The sequence below is a fragment of the Pseudophryne corroboree genome, chromosome 5 (genome assembly GCF_028390025.1).
Source record: "Pseudophryne corroboree isolate aPseCor3 chromosome 5, aPseCor3.hap2, whole genome shotgun sequence".
Lineage (NCBI taxonomy): Eukaryota > Metazoa > Chordata > Amphibia > Anura > Myobatrachidae > Pseudophryne > Pseudophryne corroboree.
The window spans coordinates 92,153,264-92,173,995 of NC_086448.1; the positions used below are offsets into that span (position 1 = coordinate 92,153,264).

General features: G+C 44.7%; 1 protein-coding gene across 1 annotated transcript in view; it reads right to left on the reverse strand.

Moving 5' to 3' along the window:
• The window catches only part of ZNF804B (zinc finger protein 804B), a 498,712-nt gene that overhangs the window by 20,857 nt on the left and 457,123 nt on the right, over positions 1-20,732 (reverse strand). The window contains exon 3 of the mRNA XM_063921473.1: positions 1,113-1,243. Within this exon, the coding sequence (XP_063777543.1) occupies positions 1,113-1,243 (131 nt within the window). The remainder of the gene's footprint in view (positions 1-1,112; positions 1,244-20,732) is intronic.

Here is a 20,732-nt window from a genome sequence, read left to right on the forward strand (position 1 = left end):
CTTACAATACAGGGAAGGGAAGAGCAGATGGAGCAATAGTAGAGCAGACAGAGGAACAGAGAGGGGTTAGCGCATACCTAAAAATCTGACACTATAGAGTACAGCGGCGGGGTTAAGACAGAGGAAGAGAACAGCAGAGAGACTAAGGTAAGTAAACAGCAGAGGGGTGCAGAAAGAAGTGAGCTGAAGGGGTTACTCTATAAGGGTGATAAAAGCAGACAGCAGAAGGTTAAGTGACTGTGGAGATAAGATCAGACAGGTGTGTAGAAAGGGAAGAGGTGATTCAGTATGATAGGAGGATGGAAGGTACAGTACATCAGCGGAGTTAAGAGCAAGGAAGAGGAGAACTGATAGTGGAAATATAGATTCTGGCCGACTAACATGTCCAAAGAGTAAGACTTAAAATGATTGAAGATCGTTACCTAGTAATGTGCCCAATGCGCATGACTATAAACTATCTACTGGAGACACTGTATGTAGCTGTAGGCAGTGAATAGTTGGAGAGGTGGCAGTAGGGCGGAGTGAGTAGTTGGAGAGGTGGCAGTAGGGAGGAGTGAGTCCAAGACTCATGTACAGTAGAGGTTTGAAAGCATTGTCAGGTAGTGTATCTAATAGATCCTATTAGAGAGGCGATGGCTACTTGTCACCTCCTATACATAGAAAGGGTGAAGGGCTGGGGAGCTCCGTCAATCATTATAGCAGATAGGGGTAGTAATCTCAATGAGATCCTATGCCCCAAATATCTAAGCGTTCCAGGAGGACAATTTATCGTTTACTACGTGTGTGCCAGGTGCCTCCCAACTCACTGAGGTTCTAAGCTGTGTTCAGTGGCAAGCGTGGGTTAAATTTGGCATGGTAGTATTTCTGTTACACACTGTACCCAGCCTCCCTCCTATTTTTGATGAACAACTACAGCATTTCTGAATGCGGCTTTAATTGCAAAGAATATATAGAGCTAAATCATGTTATGTCACTTAGTCTGTATGGAAATTACTTGTGACATAACTTAATTATCCCATAAGTGCAAAAAAAATAAAAATAAATGTAAAAACACTGCAATCAAGCAGCATTGTTTTATAGAATTTTCAGCAGCATCGTATTCAAAGCCTCACCAGTCTGGCTGCTTGCGTAGCTCTGCGAGCTGATGAAGCCTTTTGAGTGCTTTCTCCTGCTTTTTTTCATCTTTCCATGACTTTGAAGCCACATTTCGAGCAAATTCTCTTTGTTTCAGTTCTTTTAATCGCTAAGGGAGAGAAGAAATATACATATAACATTTTGTTAGCTATATATTGTGACATGTCACTGCCTTATTCGTGATTTAATTATTAAGCCTGTATTAAAAATGTACATTTCATTAAATGGGCACATGTAATCTGCCTTATTATGTGTGCTCGCAGTTAGCACTAGACTTTCAACCCAATACAGGTGACCGTAACACACCAGAATATTAAACCCAGTACGTACACTGTGAAGCCCAATTGGCCTATTATTTCAGTGGGTGACGTTTGCCCAGAGAATCCCATAGGAGAGTTATTCTGAAGCTTGTTTCACCACCCGCACATGATCAACGGGATAACGTTCAATGAGCAATGGTTGTTTTGCCATCAAAACCAATGATAGTTTGGGTAGGCGCAGCATATCCAAAGAAACTGGGACTGCAGCCGAGTATTCATTGACGGGATTTTCCCATTGGACCTCCCTGATCGATGGTAAAACTATTTAACCATCGATGGCCACCAGCCATCCCTTCACAGGAGCAGAGCGTGGGCCTCCACAGTGGATAACTTAGTAATAGTGCTTGCTGTTGAATTGGTTGCAGGTCTAGGTACACAGAAGATCTGATTACATCATTCCCAAGCACTGTATACTGAGCACCCGAACCACACAACAGTAACATCAAGCTGCAGATGGGATTGGGTGATTGGAAGACGCTAGGGATTGATGTTACTTCATTGGGTCTTCTAAGTGTCTGTGGTCAAGTGGATCCGGCAGCAAGTGAAGTTCTAAGCATGGTATTGCTATTATTATTATATTATTACATTATTATTATTATTATTATTATTATTATTATATTATTAACTCTGCCAATTGAAACTGTAATAAAGCTGACCAAAACAATTCAGAATATCACCTTTTTCTTCTCAGCAAATCAGATCAAGGCGCTCAACCTGACATAAGTTCCCAAATTCTGAACGAAATTGTCTACTCTATTTCAGCTTCTGGCCAATCATAAATGAATCAGATTTACATTATAAAAAATGTGTATATCATTAACTCTTTCACTTCCACGGCCACTGTTTCTGGATGACCAAGGTCATAACGCTGATCCCATTGACAGTCATTTTTACGTCCACACGATCCGGCAAATTGCTGACAACTGGTTTAAAACAGGACTAATCTTCTGTTACACAAATTGCATCATGTAGGGTCGCCTCATGTTCGAATGTGTAAATAGCCACGCAGCCAGTCTCTTGTGCATATATTCCAAGTCAGCTGTGACCTATTTTTATTTTTATTATTGTTTTAGGTAAAAATACAGAGCATATTGTTATATTCTTCATTATACAGCCAAATATGTGGTCAAATATATTTAAAACATAAAGAAATAAAAACATTAATCGGAAGTGATTTGTTGCAGCAGTGCAGATATTCATGTTTAGAGGCGTTCTGTTTCGGCATGTCAATTGAGACTAAATTATATACAATTCTGTATGCCAGCCGCAAGGAGCTTGGAGCATTGTTTTGGTAATATAATCAATTTGGAGAGTTTCTTAAGAGACCCGTGCTACACTGCAATGAAATATGTCTAACATTGGTGCCTATAATCATTAACAGGCTAGGCTCAAACCGGCAACTTTTTATGCTACAAAACATTTAATGTAAAAGTTTAAAAATACATGCCCTTATTTATCAATGAGTGATAAATTTCACTGTGAATGATAAATTGCACCAGCCAATCCGCTCTTAACTGTCATTTTTCAAACACACTCTGTAACATGGCAGTTAGGAGCCGATTGGCTGGTGCAATTTATCATTTACAGTGAAATGTATCACTCATTGATAAATAAGGGCAACAGTCTGTATACAGTATTTACATTTCCAACAAGCTAAGGAGTAGAAATGACACACATTAAAGTTAGGTACGTATGCAATGTTTTATGTATACTGTACACTTCCTTAGCGAGTACAAATTATTATATGACCCTGTTATAAATAATATGCCACCCGTAACATTTTTGAAACTTATAGCTGGGATGGTGTACCCCCTATATTATAAGCGGGTGCTTTAATACATCATACATAAATTTGAGGCATTTTAATTTTTATATAAGCTATGCTAAATCAGCGGTATGGTGGATACACATACACTCCTGATGATGAATAGAGAACACTAAAGAAAGAAAAAAACATACAGATCTTCCTAAGCAATGATCATATATAGTATGTAGGTGGTGGTACATTACCCAAGCTTTAATTAAAGACATATGGGGTCTTTGTACTAAGCCTTGAAAAGAGATAAAGTGGACAGAGATAAAGTACAAACCAATCAGTTCCTTGCTGTCATGTTACAGGCTTGTTTTGGAGAAATGACAGGAGCTGATGGGTTGGCAGTGGTACTTTATCTCTTTCCACTTTATCTGTCTTCAAGACTGACACACAGATATACATCTACATAGACTGATACAGACTCACATTTATGCAGACTGACAATGGGGGACATTTACTAAGCAGTGAAAGGAGCGGAGAAGTGAACCAGTGGAGAAGTTGCCCGTGGCAACCAATCAGCACTGAAGTAACATCTATAATTTGCATACTATAAAATTATATAGAGCTGCTGATTGGCTGATAGGGCAACTTCTCCACTGGCTCACTTCTCCGCTCTTATCACTGCTTAGTAAATGTCCCCCAATGACTGACACTTACAGACTCAGGCCCAGATTTATCAAGCCTTGGAGAGTGATAAACTGCACAGTGATAAAGTACCAACTAATCAGCTCCTAACTGCCATGTTTCAGGCTGAATTTGAAAAATGACAGTTAGGAGCTGATTGGTTGGTACTTTATCACCGTGCTATTTATCACTCTCCAAGGCTTGATAAATCTGGGCCTTAGAGTGTGATCAAGCCTTGGAGATAGATAAATGGAGAAATTGTGCAAAGCAACCAATCAGCTGCTAAATGTCGTTTATCTAGCGCAGTTTTCTAAATAACAGACTATGATTGGTTACTTTGAGCAACTACAAACTGCAAGAAATAAGCAGCTGGAAACAGGGCAGCAGATAGTGATGTCAGAGCCCTTTGCAGCCATTAATTGGGGCATGCCTTGACTACTGTACATGCACAGTATATAGTGGTATATCCCCCCCAGGCTGTTTGGTGCTGTGCATGTAGCCTAGAAGTGAGACAGCGCAGAGTACTAGGAAGCTGTTTGTTCATGCAGCCACTTTCTCCAGCACCATCCACCCCCATCATGATTACTACCACTGGGCCCTCAGGTCCCTCTCTGCCATCCTAAATAAGAGGTTAGAAGCTTTAATTCTACCATCCATATAATAATTCCCAGATACTGGAAAAGGCGTCCTGTCCTTTACACCTAAAATATAAAGCTAGAAAAAAATAAACATGTCAATTTGTTATGGTGGGAACTACAGTTCCACAGCAGCGGAAGATCCCAGGTAGCCTAAGCAGCAGTGGATTTAAGCTGGTAATCACTAGCTACCGCATGCAGCAATAAAATGGGCTCAGAATGGCCACTAGTGGCATAGTCATAACCACTATGACCAACTCCATAACAGGGTGGCAGTTTGTCCTGTGCTGGCCCCGCCCGAAACACGTGGCATCATGATGTATTGCCTAGGGAGCAGGACGCTGGCTCTGGGCAGATCCACAGGCTGCAGGGAGCATCGCTTGAAAAATCTGGGTGGCTCTGCAGTAGCACTGCTGGCCGTAGGGTGCCGTTCCAGGCCGGCTGCAGATGTTGTGGGCCAGAGATGGTGTTGACCCCAGGGCTCTGTGCCCTGGCACTGTACACACACCCCTAGTTGCAGCCCTGACTATGACACCCCCACACCCCTGGAGTCCTTTACTATACTCTGGAGAAATTCCATCAGAACATTCGCTTTGAGGACTCCATCACAGGAACCTTCATTAAGGGACGTTATGGTGATTTTTATTTGTCTATAATTTTGTGTTAAAGCGCTGTGGTTATAAACACAGATCTCTGATTTTGTGGTAGTACCCAGTCATTGCTGTGCACACTAGAAGCAGATATACGCACAGCACCTATTCATTGGTGCATGCAGGGGAAGTTTCTGAATACCCAGAAGGCCCCCCCACTGACCAATTTGTTTTTCTTCATGTAATAGAGCTACCAATCCCAATTAAGTCCCACCCCTTATGGCATTTGGCCCCTCCCCCTTTTCAAAACCTCACGACTCACGGGTTGTGCAGCAGATTCCTACTTGCTGTGTGAAATGATCTTCGCCACCAGTGCCGTAACTAGACATTTTAGCGCTGTGTGCAAGAAACGGCATCGGCGCCCCCCCTTAATGCAAACTGGCGGCAGTGCGCGCCGTAGGCGCGTGCCAAAAATATGGGGGCATGGCTTCACGGGAAAGGGGTGTGGCCACAAAATAATACCAATTCATATAATGGTGCACAGTAGTCTCCATTCTTCAAATTAGGCCGCACAGTAGCGCCACTACACCAGGTAGAGCCCCTTTTATACATTACGGCAGACAGCGTCCTCTTTTTACACATTACGGCAGACAGCGTCCCCCTTTTTTACACATTACGGCAGACAGCGTCCCCTTTTTTTTTTTTTACACATTACGGCAGACAGAGTCCCCTTTTTTACACATAACGGCAGACAGTGTCCCCCTTTTTTACACATTACGGCAGACAGCGTCCCCTTTTTACACATTACGGCAGACAGCGTCTCCTTTTTACACATTACGGCAGACAGCGTCCCCTTTTTTACACATTACGGCAGACAGCGTCCCCTTTTTTACACATTACGGCAGACAGCGTCCCCTTTTTTGCACATTACGGCAGACAGCGTCCCCCTTTTAAATGTTACGGCAGACAGCGTCCCCTTTTTTACACATTACAGCAGACAGCGTCCCCTTTTTTACACATTACGGCAGACAGTCCCCTTTTTACACATTACGGCAGACAGCGTCCCCCTTTTACATGTTACGGCAGACATCGTCTCCTTTTTACACATTACGGCAGAGAGCGTCCCCCTTTTACACATTATGGCAGGCAGAGTCCCCCTTTCCCCCTTTAACACAGTACGGCAGCCAGTCCCCCTTACACACACACCCCCCTCCTACCCTTAGGGTGTAGTGTAGTATAGTGAAGTGTACTGTGGTGTAGTGTAGTGTAATGTACTGTAGTGAAGTGTAGTGTAATATAGTGTAGTATAGTGTACTGTAGTGAAGTGTAGTGTAAAATAGTGTAGTGTAGTGTAGTCACTTACGTTTTGTTGCGGGCGGGCGGCGGCTTCACGGGGACACGGGCGGGCGGGTGGCGGCTTCAGCAGCAGGAGTCTGGTGGGCGGCAGCGGCTTCCGTATTGCAGGGGAGGGGGGCCGGACTGCCACTGGGCCATTGAGAAGGCTGCACAGATGCCGCAGCAGCTTGAAAACTTCCTCTGAACTTGAAGCCAGAGGAAGTTGCGGAAAACAGGTGGGTGGCTTCAGCGGGACACGGTTGTGTCCAGGCGGGTGGGCGGCAGCTTCAGAGGGACACGGGCGGGCGGCGCCGCCATCAGCGGTACACAGGCGGCGCCACCTTCAGCAGTCTGGGCTCGGAGCTAGCAGGTGTGATGCCCGATGGTGTGCCCTCAGTGCATTTGCGCTGTGGGCAAGGCACCATCGGCACACACCTAGTTACGGCTCTGTCCGCCACCATCCCTCCTCCCCTCTCCAAGCACTATACTGTTGTTTAATGGGCCCGGTATGTATGTATGTATGTATGTATGTATGTATGTAGTCTATCACCACTCCCATGCTTGGCTCCACCCCTCTCTAGAACAACACCCGCCCCTGCCCTCTGCAATTCCTGTTTTTGCCCCTGCCCATTCACCGCTGTTTTGCTATGCATGCTCACAGTGGCGTAAGTTCATCCCAGTCGCCCGGAGGCAATCTGGAGCTTGGTGACCCCCCTCCCCGGAAAAAAACCCCCTCTAAATTAGAATATGCTTCTATTGGGCCTATTTACGAGATACACCCCCACCCCCGGAAAGGTGCTGAAAAGAGATGCCATATGGTGGACGGCCTTTGTCGAGACCTTTTGGGGCCGCTGTTACAGGTTTTTGTGGAAACTGGACCAACAGGGCCCAAATCAATATAGAAATACAAATACATAAAGCTCTCATCCCTAACTCATATTCCCATCCTCATACAGACTCCCCCCTAATATAGCTCTCACCTCCTCATACAGACCTCCTCACACAAAGAGAAATCCCCCCTCACATAGCTATCCCTTTCTCACACAAACCCTTACACACACAGCTCTCCTAAAACACATTTAGCACCACACCCTGACTCAGAGACCCACCACCACCACGTAGTGGTCCCTTACTTACACAGAACCCCCTACACACAGCTCTCCCCTCTCACACAGACCCGAGTTCCCCACCCCCATATGGCTGTCCTTCACACAGACCTCTGCGCACACACAGCTCTCCACCCTTACAGAGACTCCCTCCCCACATGGCTGTCCATTACTCTCACAGACCCCTTTTCCCCCACAAACACAGCTCTCCTCCATCACTCAGTTCCCCTCCCATCAAACAAACACACACACACACACACACACACACACACACACAGAGCCCCGCACAGCTAACCAACTTTCCTCACAGATAATCCCCCTTTCCAAACACACAGCTCTTCCCCCACACTCAGCTCCCTCCCCAAATAGCTGGCTTCCTCACACACACGCACACACACACACACACACACACACACACACACACAGCTCCTCTCCCTCCCTCAGTTCCCCTCCCCTCAAACATACTCAGTGTACCACCCTCCCTCAGATCCCACTCACACAGATCCCCAGACACAACTCTAGCCAAACTCCCTCCTCTCCTCCCCTCAAACACACAGATCTGCTCCCCCCTAAGCACTGGTATTCCATCGGAGTCCGACCTTACTGTGCCGCTGAAGTTACTTCTGTCGCGAGGGGAAGATCAGATGATAATCCTGAAGCACACAGCAGAAAGTGGGCGTGGCAGGAGCAGCGAGTGCCGCTCCGCCTACACCGACATGGTCCCTGTTTGGAAACACCGACCTCAATGAGCGGTTGATTCTATATCTGAGAGGGAGAAGAGACCTTCTGACGTACCTAGGGGAGGAGACACGTCACCAGGGGGAGGAGCTACAGCCGAACAGGGAACCCGAAAAGTACCTTTGCGGGCTCGCTTCGCTCGCCACGCTTCGCTCGCCACGCTTCGCTCGCCACGCTTCGGGCTCGGTGGCTCGCCACCTGATTACTAAAGGTAATAGTTTGGGGCGTGGATAGTAGAGGAACTATCCCGCTGGCCTAGTTCCTCCCCCTTGTGTTGTCCCCCCCACTGACGGAAAAGGTCCCTTAGCCTACTTGGATCTAGCTTCAACCCTCAATGAGCTTCAGGCTCCACAAGGGACCCACCCCCCGCTTCCTCCTCTTGTACGGACAGCACAGCAGTACAGTACGGGTACTGTGGGGCTCATGCTGCAGGTAATCCCTGACACCGGAGAAATGGAGGAGGTGCCCCTTAAGGGCTAGCGCCCGGCGGCAGCCGACTCCATTGACTCCGAAAGTTCCGCCACTGCATGCGCAGACTTTCTGAAACGAATGCTCAGCAGTAATTTGCTTCAGGAAGTGATATTTTCCATTGATGCATTAGGCTAGAGAAACTTTACAATGTGGTTCTCCAGGGCAGTCTCATTCCAGATGCACTTTTCTAGGAAGAAAAGTTTATTAAATAGCTCTGATCGGAGCCAAGTAATGGGATCAGAAATGTTATTTGTCAGGGAAACATCCAAATATATAAGAATCGTCTCATAATCTGCTATTCGTGCTATAAACCAGTTAACATGGGTTTCATGTGTGAGATCCTTAAATATTGACTTGTCTTCTGGTGGCTATAGCTGTATAGGCCTCCCACTTTTCACTGTTAAGTGTTTATCGATTAATATGTAGCATTTATCTCTGCAAATTGCAACAATGGATTATTGATGAAAATGCTACAAGATGTTCTTTACCTTTCTTATTTTCAATTATGAATTCAATTAAGAACTCAAGAGTAATTTACGAATCGCAAAAATTAAAGGAGCACTACACATTTTTATTTGATGATAATGCATCTACTGTAGCTGTCACCCTTATGCAGTACAAGGAGCAGCCTTCCTATTGGGTTCTGGGACTGTTCCAGCAATAACGTTCTGCACAAATTCTTTGCAGGTCACCTGGATATATACATAATTAATAAAAAAAATCAATAAAAAATAAGTCCCCCTAAAGTTTATCTTTGAAATATATCAATCCCCAACATCAAAACCCCACCTCACCCCCAGCGGCAAACACAGGATTACTAGAGGGAGGTATCCAAGTGCAGGCCATATTCTCCCACTGTGGATTAAACATTGGTCTTTTTATACAGTGGATACTATATGGAATAAAGTATTATTATTTCACATTATTGCCCAGATTTATCAAGCCTTGGAAAGTGATAAATTGCACGGTGATAAAGTACCAACCAATCAGCTGCTAACAGTCATTTTTCAAACGCAGCCTGTGACATGGCAGTTAGGAGCTGATTAGTTGGTACTTTATCACGATGCAATTTATCACTCTCTAAGGCTTGATAAATCTAAGCATAAAGATGGTCTATAGCAGGGATGGGGAACCTCAGGCCCGAGGGCCAGGCTCACGTAGCCGGGCGCCCGCTGAGATTTTGTTACTAGTGGATGCCTGGCTTCTTACCCTCAGTAGCAGCCGGAGGCAGGAGCTCACTCCTGAGCTCCGGCTTTCGGCTCTGGCAGTGTGCATGTGCGGCTGAGCGGTGTTATGGGAGAGATGTCATGACTTCTCTCCCATAGTTCTGAGGAGCGAGCGGCCAGGCGGAGGGCAACGGTCCGGAAGCAGGAGCTGGGCTGGTGAGTATTGTGGGTTTTTTTTTCTTTTAATGTGTATGTGTAAGCGTAGCTACTAGGGGGCATATCTAATGGTGCATAAAAACTGACTGGTGGAATATCTAATGGGGCATAACTACTGACTGGTGGCATATCTAATGGGGTATATCTACTGGGGGCATATCTACTGGGGGCACGCTCATTTTTAAGTTGATAATTTTTGTATGGCCCCCAAAGGATTTTATAAATATCCAAATGGCCCTTGGTAGAAAAAAGGTTCCCCAACCCTGGGCTATAGTATAGGCTGTATCAAACATTTAAATAATATATATATAAGTGGTCAGGAAAAGGTTAAACAAACCACAATAAATAAATGCACAAACATAATAAAACTAGTACTGCACTTTCTAAGCATACATTCTCCCACCTCATGGTAAGGCTCCTGTCTCTTTTTCCTGGTAGTTACTAGTTACTCTCTGGTCCAGTGCACTGACTGAGGACTCAGAACCACACACAAAGCAAGTTTGGTAGAAGAAGCAGCTACCACTGAGCATGTGCAGCAGCTTTGCTCTGTCCCTTAAACTACATGATGTGGTGGCAGCTCCAGTAATCGTATTATGTACCATTGTTATTATTGTCATAATTTGAGCCACGTGTGAAGAGGAGGGGCTTCAGAGCAACCGGAACACCCCCCCACCCCCACCCCCTGCATGTTTGCATATGTCAGCCCACCACCCCCACTGTTATTATCTTCCAATTTGTGAGCGATTTGGACGTATTTACAGCTACAATCGAAGAAGCAGAACTGGAGCAGGGACAGGACCATGCTGACCTATAAACGCAAATGCAGCTGTTGCAAGATGTAGTTATGTACCTGCTATAATAAAAAGTGTTGATGATGATGATGACCTGATGGAATATACTGTAGCTGTACTGTATATGCTACTTATGCAGAACAAAACTTGTAAGTATCTTATATGCGGAAATGCGCTTTTGCTTACAAGAACATATGTTTTCAGTACAGTAATTTGCTCCCATTTTACCTACATTTACCCAACAATTCGAATGGTGCAAATGGCATTCATGGCTGTAACTAGGGCTGGGCTTAGGGACAGTCTACTAGGATGCAAATTTGAAGGTGTGTACAGTAAATAAATATTGTAGGTTTATTTGCTATTACAAAAGTGGGCTTAGGGGGTGTCAATTTAGATTCTTGCCCCAGGAGCTAACATTTATAATTACAGCTGGTGGTATCCAATTAACAAAGGCTTCTTCCACTTCTGAGCATGTGTGCAAATCGGGATACGGTCATTAGGGCGACACAGCTTAGGTCGACAGTCATTAGGTTGACCGTTGACGGTCAACAGGTCAAAAGGTCGACATTAGTTTGTTTGTTTTTAAATCCTTTTTTGGGATTTTTTCATACTTAACAATCCACGTGGACTGCATTGCCCAAAGCATGGTGAGTGAAGCGAGCCATTCGAGGGGGCACGGTGTACTAATTGGGGTTCCCCGTCACTTTAAGGAGAAAACGACGCCATAAAAAGTTTAAAAAAAAACATTTCGACCTTTTGACCTGTCGACTTAGTACATGTCGACCTAATGACCATGTTGACCTATTGCCCCTGTCGACCTAATGCATGTCAACCTTCCATGGTTGCCCTAATGACTGTCGACCTAAGTTGTGTCTACCCAACGACCCATACCCTGCAATTCAGATCCTTTATTGCTGAGATTTTTTTTTTGCTATATATATGTCCAGTAAATAAAATAAATTAAATGCATGTCCTGAAATTCTTGAATCTCATTTATGAACACAAAATTTTGTGTTTGTATGTTGGGGTCCTACACTCAGGGGTGTAGCAAGGGTGGATACGGTGGAGCCATGCCCCTATATTGTTGTTGCAAGCCTTCGGCATGCACTGACCCTATTTTAAACATTGAGGGCACCCAAAGGGCTTTCACCCTGAGCTCCACAAGCTCTAGAATCGGCCCTGTCACCAATTTAGGATTTTAAAAAAATGTTTCTTTTCCAATGTAAGTAACATTCCACCACATGTTGCCTAGGCCCCCAATTTAGTACAGGGGACGGGGGCACTAAAACATGCCCTTGGACTGGGCACCATGGCGCCCAGCTACACCTCTGCCTGCACTCAGCAGGGGAAGCCCCAATCCATGGGTCTACTACGATTGGCCGGCGGTCGGGATCCTGGCGCCCAGCATACCTGCGCCGGGATCCCGACCGCCGGAATGCCGGCAGCAGGGTGAGCGCAAAAGAGCCCCTTGCGCGCTCGCTGCGTTCACTACGTGTGTAACATACATAGTAACATAGTATCTAAGGTTGAAAAAAGACAATTGTCCATCGGGTTCAACCAATTTGTGGTCTCCTATGCACGATTATTTTGTATAAAATTTTGACTGAAGTTGCTGACTGCCGTTCCGATTAACCCCTCTTTTTTATAATAACCATAGTGCGTGACTATGCCCCGTAACCCTGGATATCCTTATCCATTAGGAATTTATTTAACCCATTCTTAAAGGTGTTGACTGAGATGGCCATTACAACTCCCTCAGGCAGGGAATTCCAAACACGTATCGTCCTTACCGTAAAAAAGCCTTTACGCCGTATTGTGTGGAATCTCCTCTCCTCTAACCTGAGCGAGTGTCCACGAGTTCTCTGTGTTGATCTAACCAAAAACAGGTCCTGCGCAAGATCTGTATATTGTCCCCTTATATATTTGTAAATGTTGATCATGTCCCCTCTTAATCTCCTCTTTTCCAGTGTAAACATGCCTAGTCTTGCAAGCCTTTCCTCGTATTCCAGCGTCTCCATACCCTTAATTAGTTTGGTCGCCCGCCTTTGAACCTTTTCTAGCTCCAGGATATCCTTTTTGTAGTAAGGTGCCCAGAATTGTACACAGTATTCAAGGTGTGGCCTCACAAGTGATTTATATAACGGGAGTATAACACTCTCATCCCTAGCATCAATTCCCCGTTTTATGCATGCTAATATCTTATTAGCCTTCTTTGCTGCAGTCCTACTTTGGGTACTACTGCTTAGTTTGCTATCTATGAGGACACCTTAGTCCTTTTCCAATACAGAATCCCTTAATTTTACCCCATTTAGTAGGTAGGTGTTATTTTTGTTCTTGTTACCACAGTGCATTACCTTACACTTGTCTGTATTGAAGCACATTCTCCATTTCGCTGCCCAAGCTTCTAATTTAACTAAGTCATTCTGAAGCGACTCAGCATCCCCCTCCGCATTTATAACTTTACACAATTTGGTATCATCTGCAAAAATTGACACCATGCTCTCTAGACCTTCTGTTAGGTCGTTAATGAAAATATTGAACAATAGCGGTCCTAATACTGAGCCTTGCGGCACACCACTTAGCACTTCAGTCCAATTTGGAAAAGATCCATTAACCACAACGCGCTGCTCCCTATTATCTAACCAGTTTTTGACCCAAGTGCATATTGTGCTTCCTAGCCCTGATTCTTGTAGCTTGTAGATAAGTCTCATGTGTGGTACAGTATCGAACGCTTTGGCAAAATCTAAAAAGATTACATCTACCTCTTTACCCTGATCTAGGTTTGCGCTTACTGTTTCATAAAAGCCAAGTAAGTTGGTTTGACAGGATCTGTCCTTCATAAACCCATCTTGATTCCTTTTAATGACTTTATTGACTTCAAGGAACTTCTGAATACTATCTCTTAGAATACCTTCCAATACTTTCCCCACTATAGATGTAAGACTAACTGGTCTATAATTACCTGGTTCAGCTTTACTTCCCTTTTTGAATATAGGCACTACTTCCGCTATACGCCAGTCTTTGGGAACCATACCTGATATTACTGAATCCTTAAAGATCAAAAATAGCGGCTTTGCAAGTTCAGAATGAAGCTCCATTAGAACCCTTGGGTGAATACCATCGGGACCTGGTGACTTATTAATCTTTAAATGTTTTTATCGGTCACAGACTACTTCCTCGCTTAAATAAGTACCTATCAGTGGGATATTCTCATTATTGAGATTATATGTTAGTCCCTGAATTGGGTCCTCTCTAGTAAATACTGTTGAAAAAAACTCATTTAGTGTGTCCGCTATGTCATTATCATTTTTGCTTAAGACTCCCAACTTGTCTTTTAAAGGGCCTATACTCTCCTTCTTTAATCTCTTGCTATTAATGTATTTAAAGATTTTTTGGGGATTCGCTTTGCTTTCCTTTGCTACTAGTTTTTCAATTTCTACTTTAGCCGCTCTTATTTCCTTTTTGCAAATTTTGTTACATTCCTTATAGTGCTGAAATGACTCTGCTTCCCCGTCAGATTTGTATTTTTTAAATGCTCGCCTTTTCTTGCCCATAAATTCCTTAATCTTTTTGTTAAGCCACATCGGTTTATGATTTTTATTCCTTTTTTTGCTGCTCGTAGGAATAAATTTGAGTGTATTTTTAGCTAGCAGGAATTTTAGTACCTCCCATTTCTCCGTAGTATTTTTTCCTAAAAACAAACCTTCCCATTCAATATCCCTGAAAGATACCCTCATCTTATCAAAATTTGCTTTGCTAAAGTTTAGAGTCCTAGTTGAGCCAGTATAGAGCTGTTTATGGAAACTGATATTGAATGTGACCATATTGTGGTCGCTGTTTCCTATGGGTTCCCCTACTATAATACCTGATACCAAATCCCCATTGTTTGTTAATACAAGGTCTTAGATTGCATTGTACCTAGTTGGTTCCTCAATTAGTTGAACTTAAGGGGGGTACTCACGGGAGAGATGTGTGCTGAGCGACCTTAACACAGACCGCTCAGCACACATCTCTCACCCCGCTCAGCACAGCGCGATGTGCTGAGCGAGGGGGAAAGCCGACGGGGGGCCGCTCACTTCACACAACGGTGAAGTGAGCGACCCGCTAGATTGAGCCTGCATGCAGCTCAATCTAGCATCGGCGATAGCGATGCGCGGGGCCGCGCATCGCTATCGCTGGAGGGCATACACATGGCAGATCCGTGCTTAAAATCTAAGCAATCTAGCAAGATTGCTTAGATTTTAAGTACGGATCTCTCCGTGTGTACCCCCCTTAAGTTGTTATCATTAAGTGTGTTTAAAAACATATTGCCCCTAGCAGTATCACATGAATCGTTTTTCCAGTTTATCTCTGGATAGTTAAAATCTCCCATCACTACTATGTCTCCTACTCCTGCTGCTCTTTCAATTTGCTTAAGTAACAATTCCTCATCAGATGCGTTGATACCAGGTGCCCTATAGCATACACCGAATACTAACTTTTTTATTCCATTTTCCCCGCATGCAATTTCTACCCATAATGTCTCGACAGTGTCTACAGTCCCCTCCTGAATATCTTCCCGTATATCAGGTTTTAAAAACGGCTTTACGTAAAGACACACCCCTCCACCCTTTTTATTTAGTCTGTCTCTCCTAAACAGTGTATAGCCCTCTAGATTGACTGTCCAATTTGAGATTCGTCCCACGCTATTTATTCTCCCCCCAGGGACACCCCAAGAGGGAGACTAGTTGTCGGTATCCCAGCGGCCGGGATCCCGCCGCCGGTATGCTGAGCCCCGGGATCCCATCAGCCGGTATATCGAGCGCCTCCGCCGATCCACCCATTAGAAAGTATTGCTACATTCACCATCAAATATGTGGGCTCCCCTATAAAAACGTGCGCATTCTGGCAAATATAGTGATGACTGGAGTAGGAAAGAATTGGGCCCGGGATGTGGACACGCATTACTGGGGTGTGGCTTCACAGTGCCCCGTCTCAGCATGCCGACTGGGCAGAGGGCAGGGAGGTGAAGCTGCTCAGCCATGAATTCAGGAAGCCAGACAGGGCCATGGTCCTTTCTGGTATTTGTCAGAAGAGACAGATGGCCAGCCCACCTGCGGTCATGTGACATCATAAAAAATGAATTTGCTCTATGAGGCCATTGTTTCGCACCCATAAAACCTTTAGTGTACAATAAACATAGAAAATGAGGCATCTAAATTTTCTTTTCATGTCTGAGAAACAGGATTTACTTTTAATTAAGCTTGATTCTATTCAGCAACAAACCTATACTACTGTATATTACAGGTTTTATTTAAATTAACTTGCTGCAAAACCTTGAGAAGGACAATGGTTGGATGAATTAAAATACAGTTGTAAAGTATTTTTATTAAACAATTAATTGGAGTGTCATGGATCATATCTGCCTGGCTTAAAGGAATGTGTTCAAGCCGGGTATTCTATATGTGTGAATGAAGAAAATGTGCTTCAATATAATGTTTAGAAAAACAGATTCATATCAGTAACACACTGGAATTATTCTAATGGAGTTTATTAACTGAAGTGAAGATTTTAGTCATCATCCTTATTTTTATTTATTTTTTGTCTATTAAATGATGATGCTGCTATGTAAAATTAGCCACAAATTTGGTATTTTCTTTGTGAGACTGGTTACTAGTGATGTTAGGAACGGCATTTGACATGTGGTAGTAAGTAGCCTACCCTTGTGATCAATAAGGGGTGGATGGCGATGGCCCGAGCCAGTCCTAGGCATAGGTAAACTAGGCAAATGCCTAGGGCATTTGGTATGCCTAGGGGCACAAGCAGCTTCTGCTGATTAAAATTATATGCAGCATACCAATATTCTGTGTGTGACTGTGGCTGTATCGGCATACAAAATGCTATGTTACAGTGTATTCCTGGAAATCACTGTAACGTAGCATTTCATATGCAGATACAGCCACAGTCGCACACAGAATATAGGCATGCCACATATTTTAATTAGCAGAAGCTGCTTGTGCATCCTAGCCACATAGTAATGTAAATAAGATTCATTTTCGCCAAAAAAGGCGCTGACTCAAGCAAGGCATCTCTTGCTGCATAGCGTATTGATGCAAGATGTATGAGGACACATCTGTATCCAAGCAGAGGTCACAGTGTTAACAGCCATGTGAGTGCTGTATGCGGGTGGGTTGGTTGTGCAATAGTGTTCGGCATATGTGTAAGGGGCATTATGTATGTCATGTTAATAAGTTCACTAATAATGTGTGGCATATGTGTAAGAGGCACTATGTGTGATATTATGTGTATAAAGGCACTAATAATGTGCGGCATATGTGAAAGGGACATTATGTGTGTCATTATGTGTATAAGGGCATTAATAATGTGCGGAATATGTGTAAGGGACATTATGTGTATAAGGGCATTAATAAAGGTTTGCATAATGTGTAAGGTGCATTATGTTTATAAGGACATTAATAATGTGTGTCATTTGTGTAAGAGGCATTACTGTGTGGTATTATGTGTATAAAGGCATTACTAATGTGTGGCATAATGTTTCTAAGGTGCTCTACTGTGTGTTGTAACGTATAGAAAGGGCACTACTGTGTGGTCTAATGTGAATAAAGAGTAATATGGTGTGGTGTAATGTGAATAAGGGGCAATTCAGTGTGATGTAATGTGAATAAGGGGCACTACTGTGAGGAGTAACATATATAAAGCAAAGTGGTACTACTGTGTGATGTAACGTGAATAAGGGACACTATCGCATGATAAAATGTGAATAAAGTTGCACTACTGTGTGGCATAATTTGATTTGGGGGTACTATTGTGTGGCCATGCCAATTCCCAGCAAGAACACGCCACTTTTTGAGCTGTGCACCGAATGTGCGCACTGTTCCTATTTAAAATATAGGGGGTAGGAGCACCAAAATGAGGACTGTTATGGGTGAGGGGTGATGGGAAAGCGGTGCAGGGTCAGAGGCAGAACTAGCAGCGGTGCTAGGGGGGACCAGCCAAAATCTTGCCTAGGGCATCATATTGGTTAGGGCCGGCTCTGGCGTTGGCAATGAAGGACACTAGAGACCATCTTGAGTAAACGCAAGTCAACAGAGCAGGAAGTATCCAATATAGACTATGAGGTCTATGTACTAAGCCTTAGAGAGAGGTAATGTGGAGAGAAATAGTTGGGTAAATGTATTACCCATCGTTATGGGGGAGAAGCGGTATCAGCGCACGTTATGTGCACTATACCGCTTCTCCCCATGTATGAAGGCAGTGGTGCCTGCAGGGTGATGGGGCATTATGACACGGGTGATGCCCATTCACCACAGCAGACGACAGAGCTATCCCTGGCTGTGACTGGGTGCCGGCTTCGGACTGCACAGAGGATATCACATGAGTAGCGAGATCCCACACATGCGCAGAGGGAGCCGGCCGGGACAGGGAGACACAGCACTTCAGCACTGAGCTGAAGCACTGTGTGCTCGGGGGACATCGCCGGAGAAGGGAGCACTTGCTCCCCCACTTCGGCAGACAAGGTATTAGTACATATTGTCAATGTCTGTTCCTGCTCCGCCTCGGTTATGATGTGAAGCAGGAAGTGTTAAAGCGGTACGATCCGTGTCACTGTAATACATTTACCCCAAAGTACCAACCAACCAGCTACTAACTGCCATTTTCAATCACAGCCTGTAAGATGACAGTTACAGTAGGATCTGATTGGCTGGTACTAAGGGGGTCATTCCGACCCGTTCGCTCGCTGCGTTTTAACGCAGCAGAGCGAACGGGTCCCTGCTGCGCATGCGCCGGCGCCGTAGTGCGCCTGCGCATGCGGGTTGGCCGAAGGCCGTAGCAGGACACGATCGCCTCTGCCTGAGCGACAGGCAGAGGCGATCGATGGGTGGGAGGGGACGAAACGGCGGCGTTTGGCCGCCGCTTCGTAGGCGCGGTCCGGCCAATGCAGACGTGGCCAGACCAAACAGGGGCGGCCGCAGCGGCTGCGTGACATCACACGCAGCCACTGCGGGCCGGGGAGCGATGAGTAGCTCCCGGCCAGCACGCTAAAGTTACTCCTGAAGTGCAAAGGCATTGCCGCTGTGCAATGCCTTTGCACTTCTACGAGGGGGGCCAGACTGACATGCGGAGCAGACTAGCCCTGTGCTGGGCGTCCCCCCGCATGTCAAGAAAGATGATCGTAGCTGTGCTAAATTTAGCACAGCTACGATCAACTCGGAATGACCCCCTTTATCTCCATCCACTTTATGGGCCAGATGCATCATCATTTGGAAAGTGATAAAATGGAGAGTGAAACAGCACCAGCCAATCAGCTCCTAACTGCCATTTTTCAAACATAGACTGTGACATGGCAGTTAGGAGCTGATTGGCTGGCACTGTTTCACTCTCCATGCGATGATGCATCTGTATCTCTCCAAGGCTTGTGGTTTGTACATAGACCCACACCTCCCAACTTTCTAGATGGCAGGGTCGGGACGCTCGCCGCGCGCGACCCGAAAGGGTCTTAGTGAGGCAGGGGTGTGACCTTGGCTGAGTGGGCATGGCCGAGCATCACGGACCCGTATTTTCTTGCATTTTGGGGGCGTGCCCAGCGCTCCCCGAGCAGCTGGGCAGCCCCCTGCTGTCCACCCATTATTGAATAGATGCCGTACGCTTTGCAGAGCAGAGCAGCGGGTGATCAAAGCCTTCCCAACTGCCGCCCCCCTCCCCCGCCCGTGGAACACTGCAACCGGCAGGAGGGACAGCGGGACAGTGTCCAAATAGCGGCACTGTCCCATGGAAATTAGGACTGTTGGGAGGTATGTAGACCCCTTAATCTCTGCAATCGTGTGTATGGTGACATTGCATCCAATAGGATTAATCATTTATTCCTGTTTACATGATGTCACTTGTGTCAAAAAGGAGGATTTGTAATACCAGTCTAACACAAATCACTTCTAGAGCTGTTGGGAATTAAGTAAAAAATATAAATAAGGCTATAAGTGACATGATAGATGTTGTTAAAACTTCCTATTCCAAGGAATTAGCCTAGAGGAGATTTTAGGGGAGGCACTTGAGACCCTTAGGGCCTATTTAGAAACCTGGAAGCTCTATCTCTGGTGAAATAATTAGTACCACCCGTGGATCTTTTAAAATATATCGCTCAGTAATGAATACACATGTGGTCGCTGAAGCACTAAGCATGGAATACATGCGTCGTTAATGTTCCCTGAGGACTAGAGTTGGAAAACAGTGATAGAACAGTGATATAAAGTCTAATTGCACTCATCCCCGTAGCTAAATTACAGTACCACGGAAATATGCTATAGTAATATTGCAATACAATGGGGGGAATTCAAATGTTTGAAAAGTCGGTTGGGTGTCTGTTTTTTTCCTGTCTATTAGATAGGGAAAAACAGACACCCAACTGACTTTTCAAACAACTGAATTCCCCCCAATACCCCTTTTAAAAAAATAAAGTCAAAATGCAATAATAGTCCTTATCACCATGATAGGTTTTGTCTGAACAGTCCATGATTTCTTCTTAGAAATGTTTGATCACGTACTGTATCTTGAATTCTTCGCCTATTGCAATGTGAAACAATTGTCTGCTTAACAATGGACTAACATTAACAACGATGAAATTAAGTGTCCCATGGGTTTCAATTTATAATAAAGGTTAAATAGGCCATTTACATATTAATTAGCCGCAAGTCTAAGAGCGCTGAATGCAATTTCATAGCATTTAACGTTAATGACAAATTTGGCTTATCTAGCCTTTTAATTTAAAGGGAGCACTCAACATTATTTGTTACAGCTT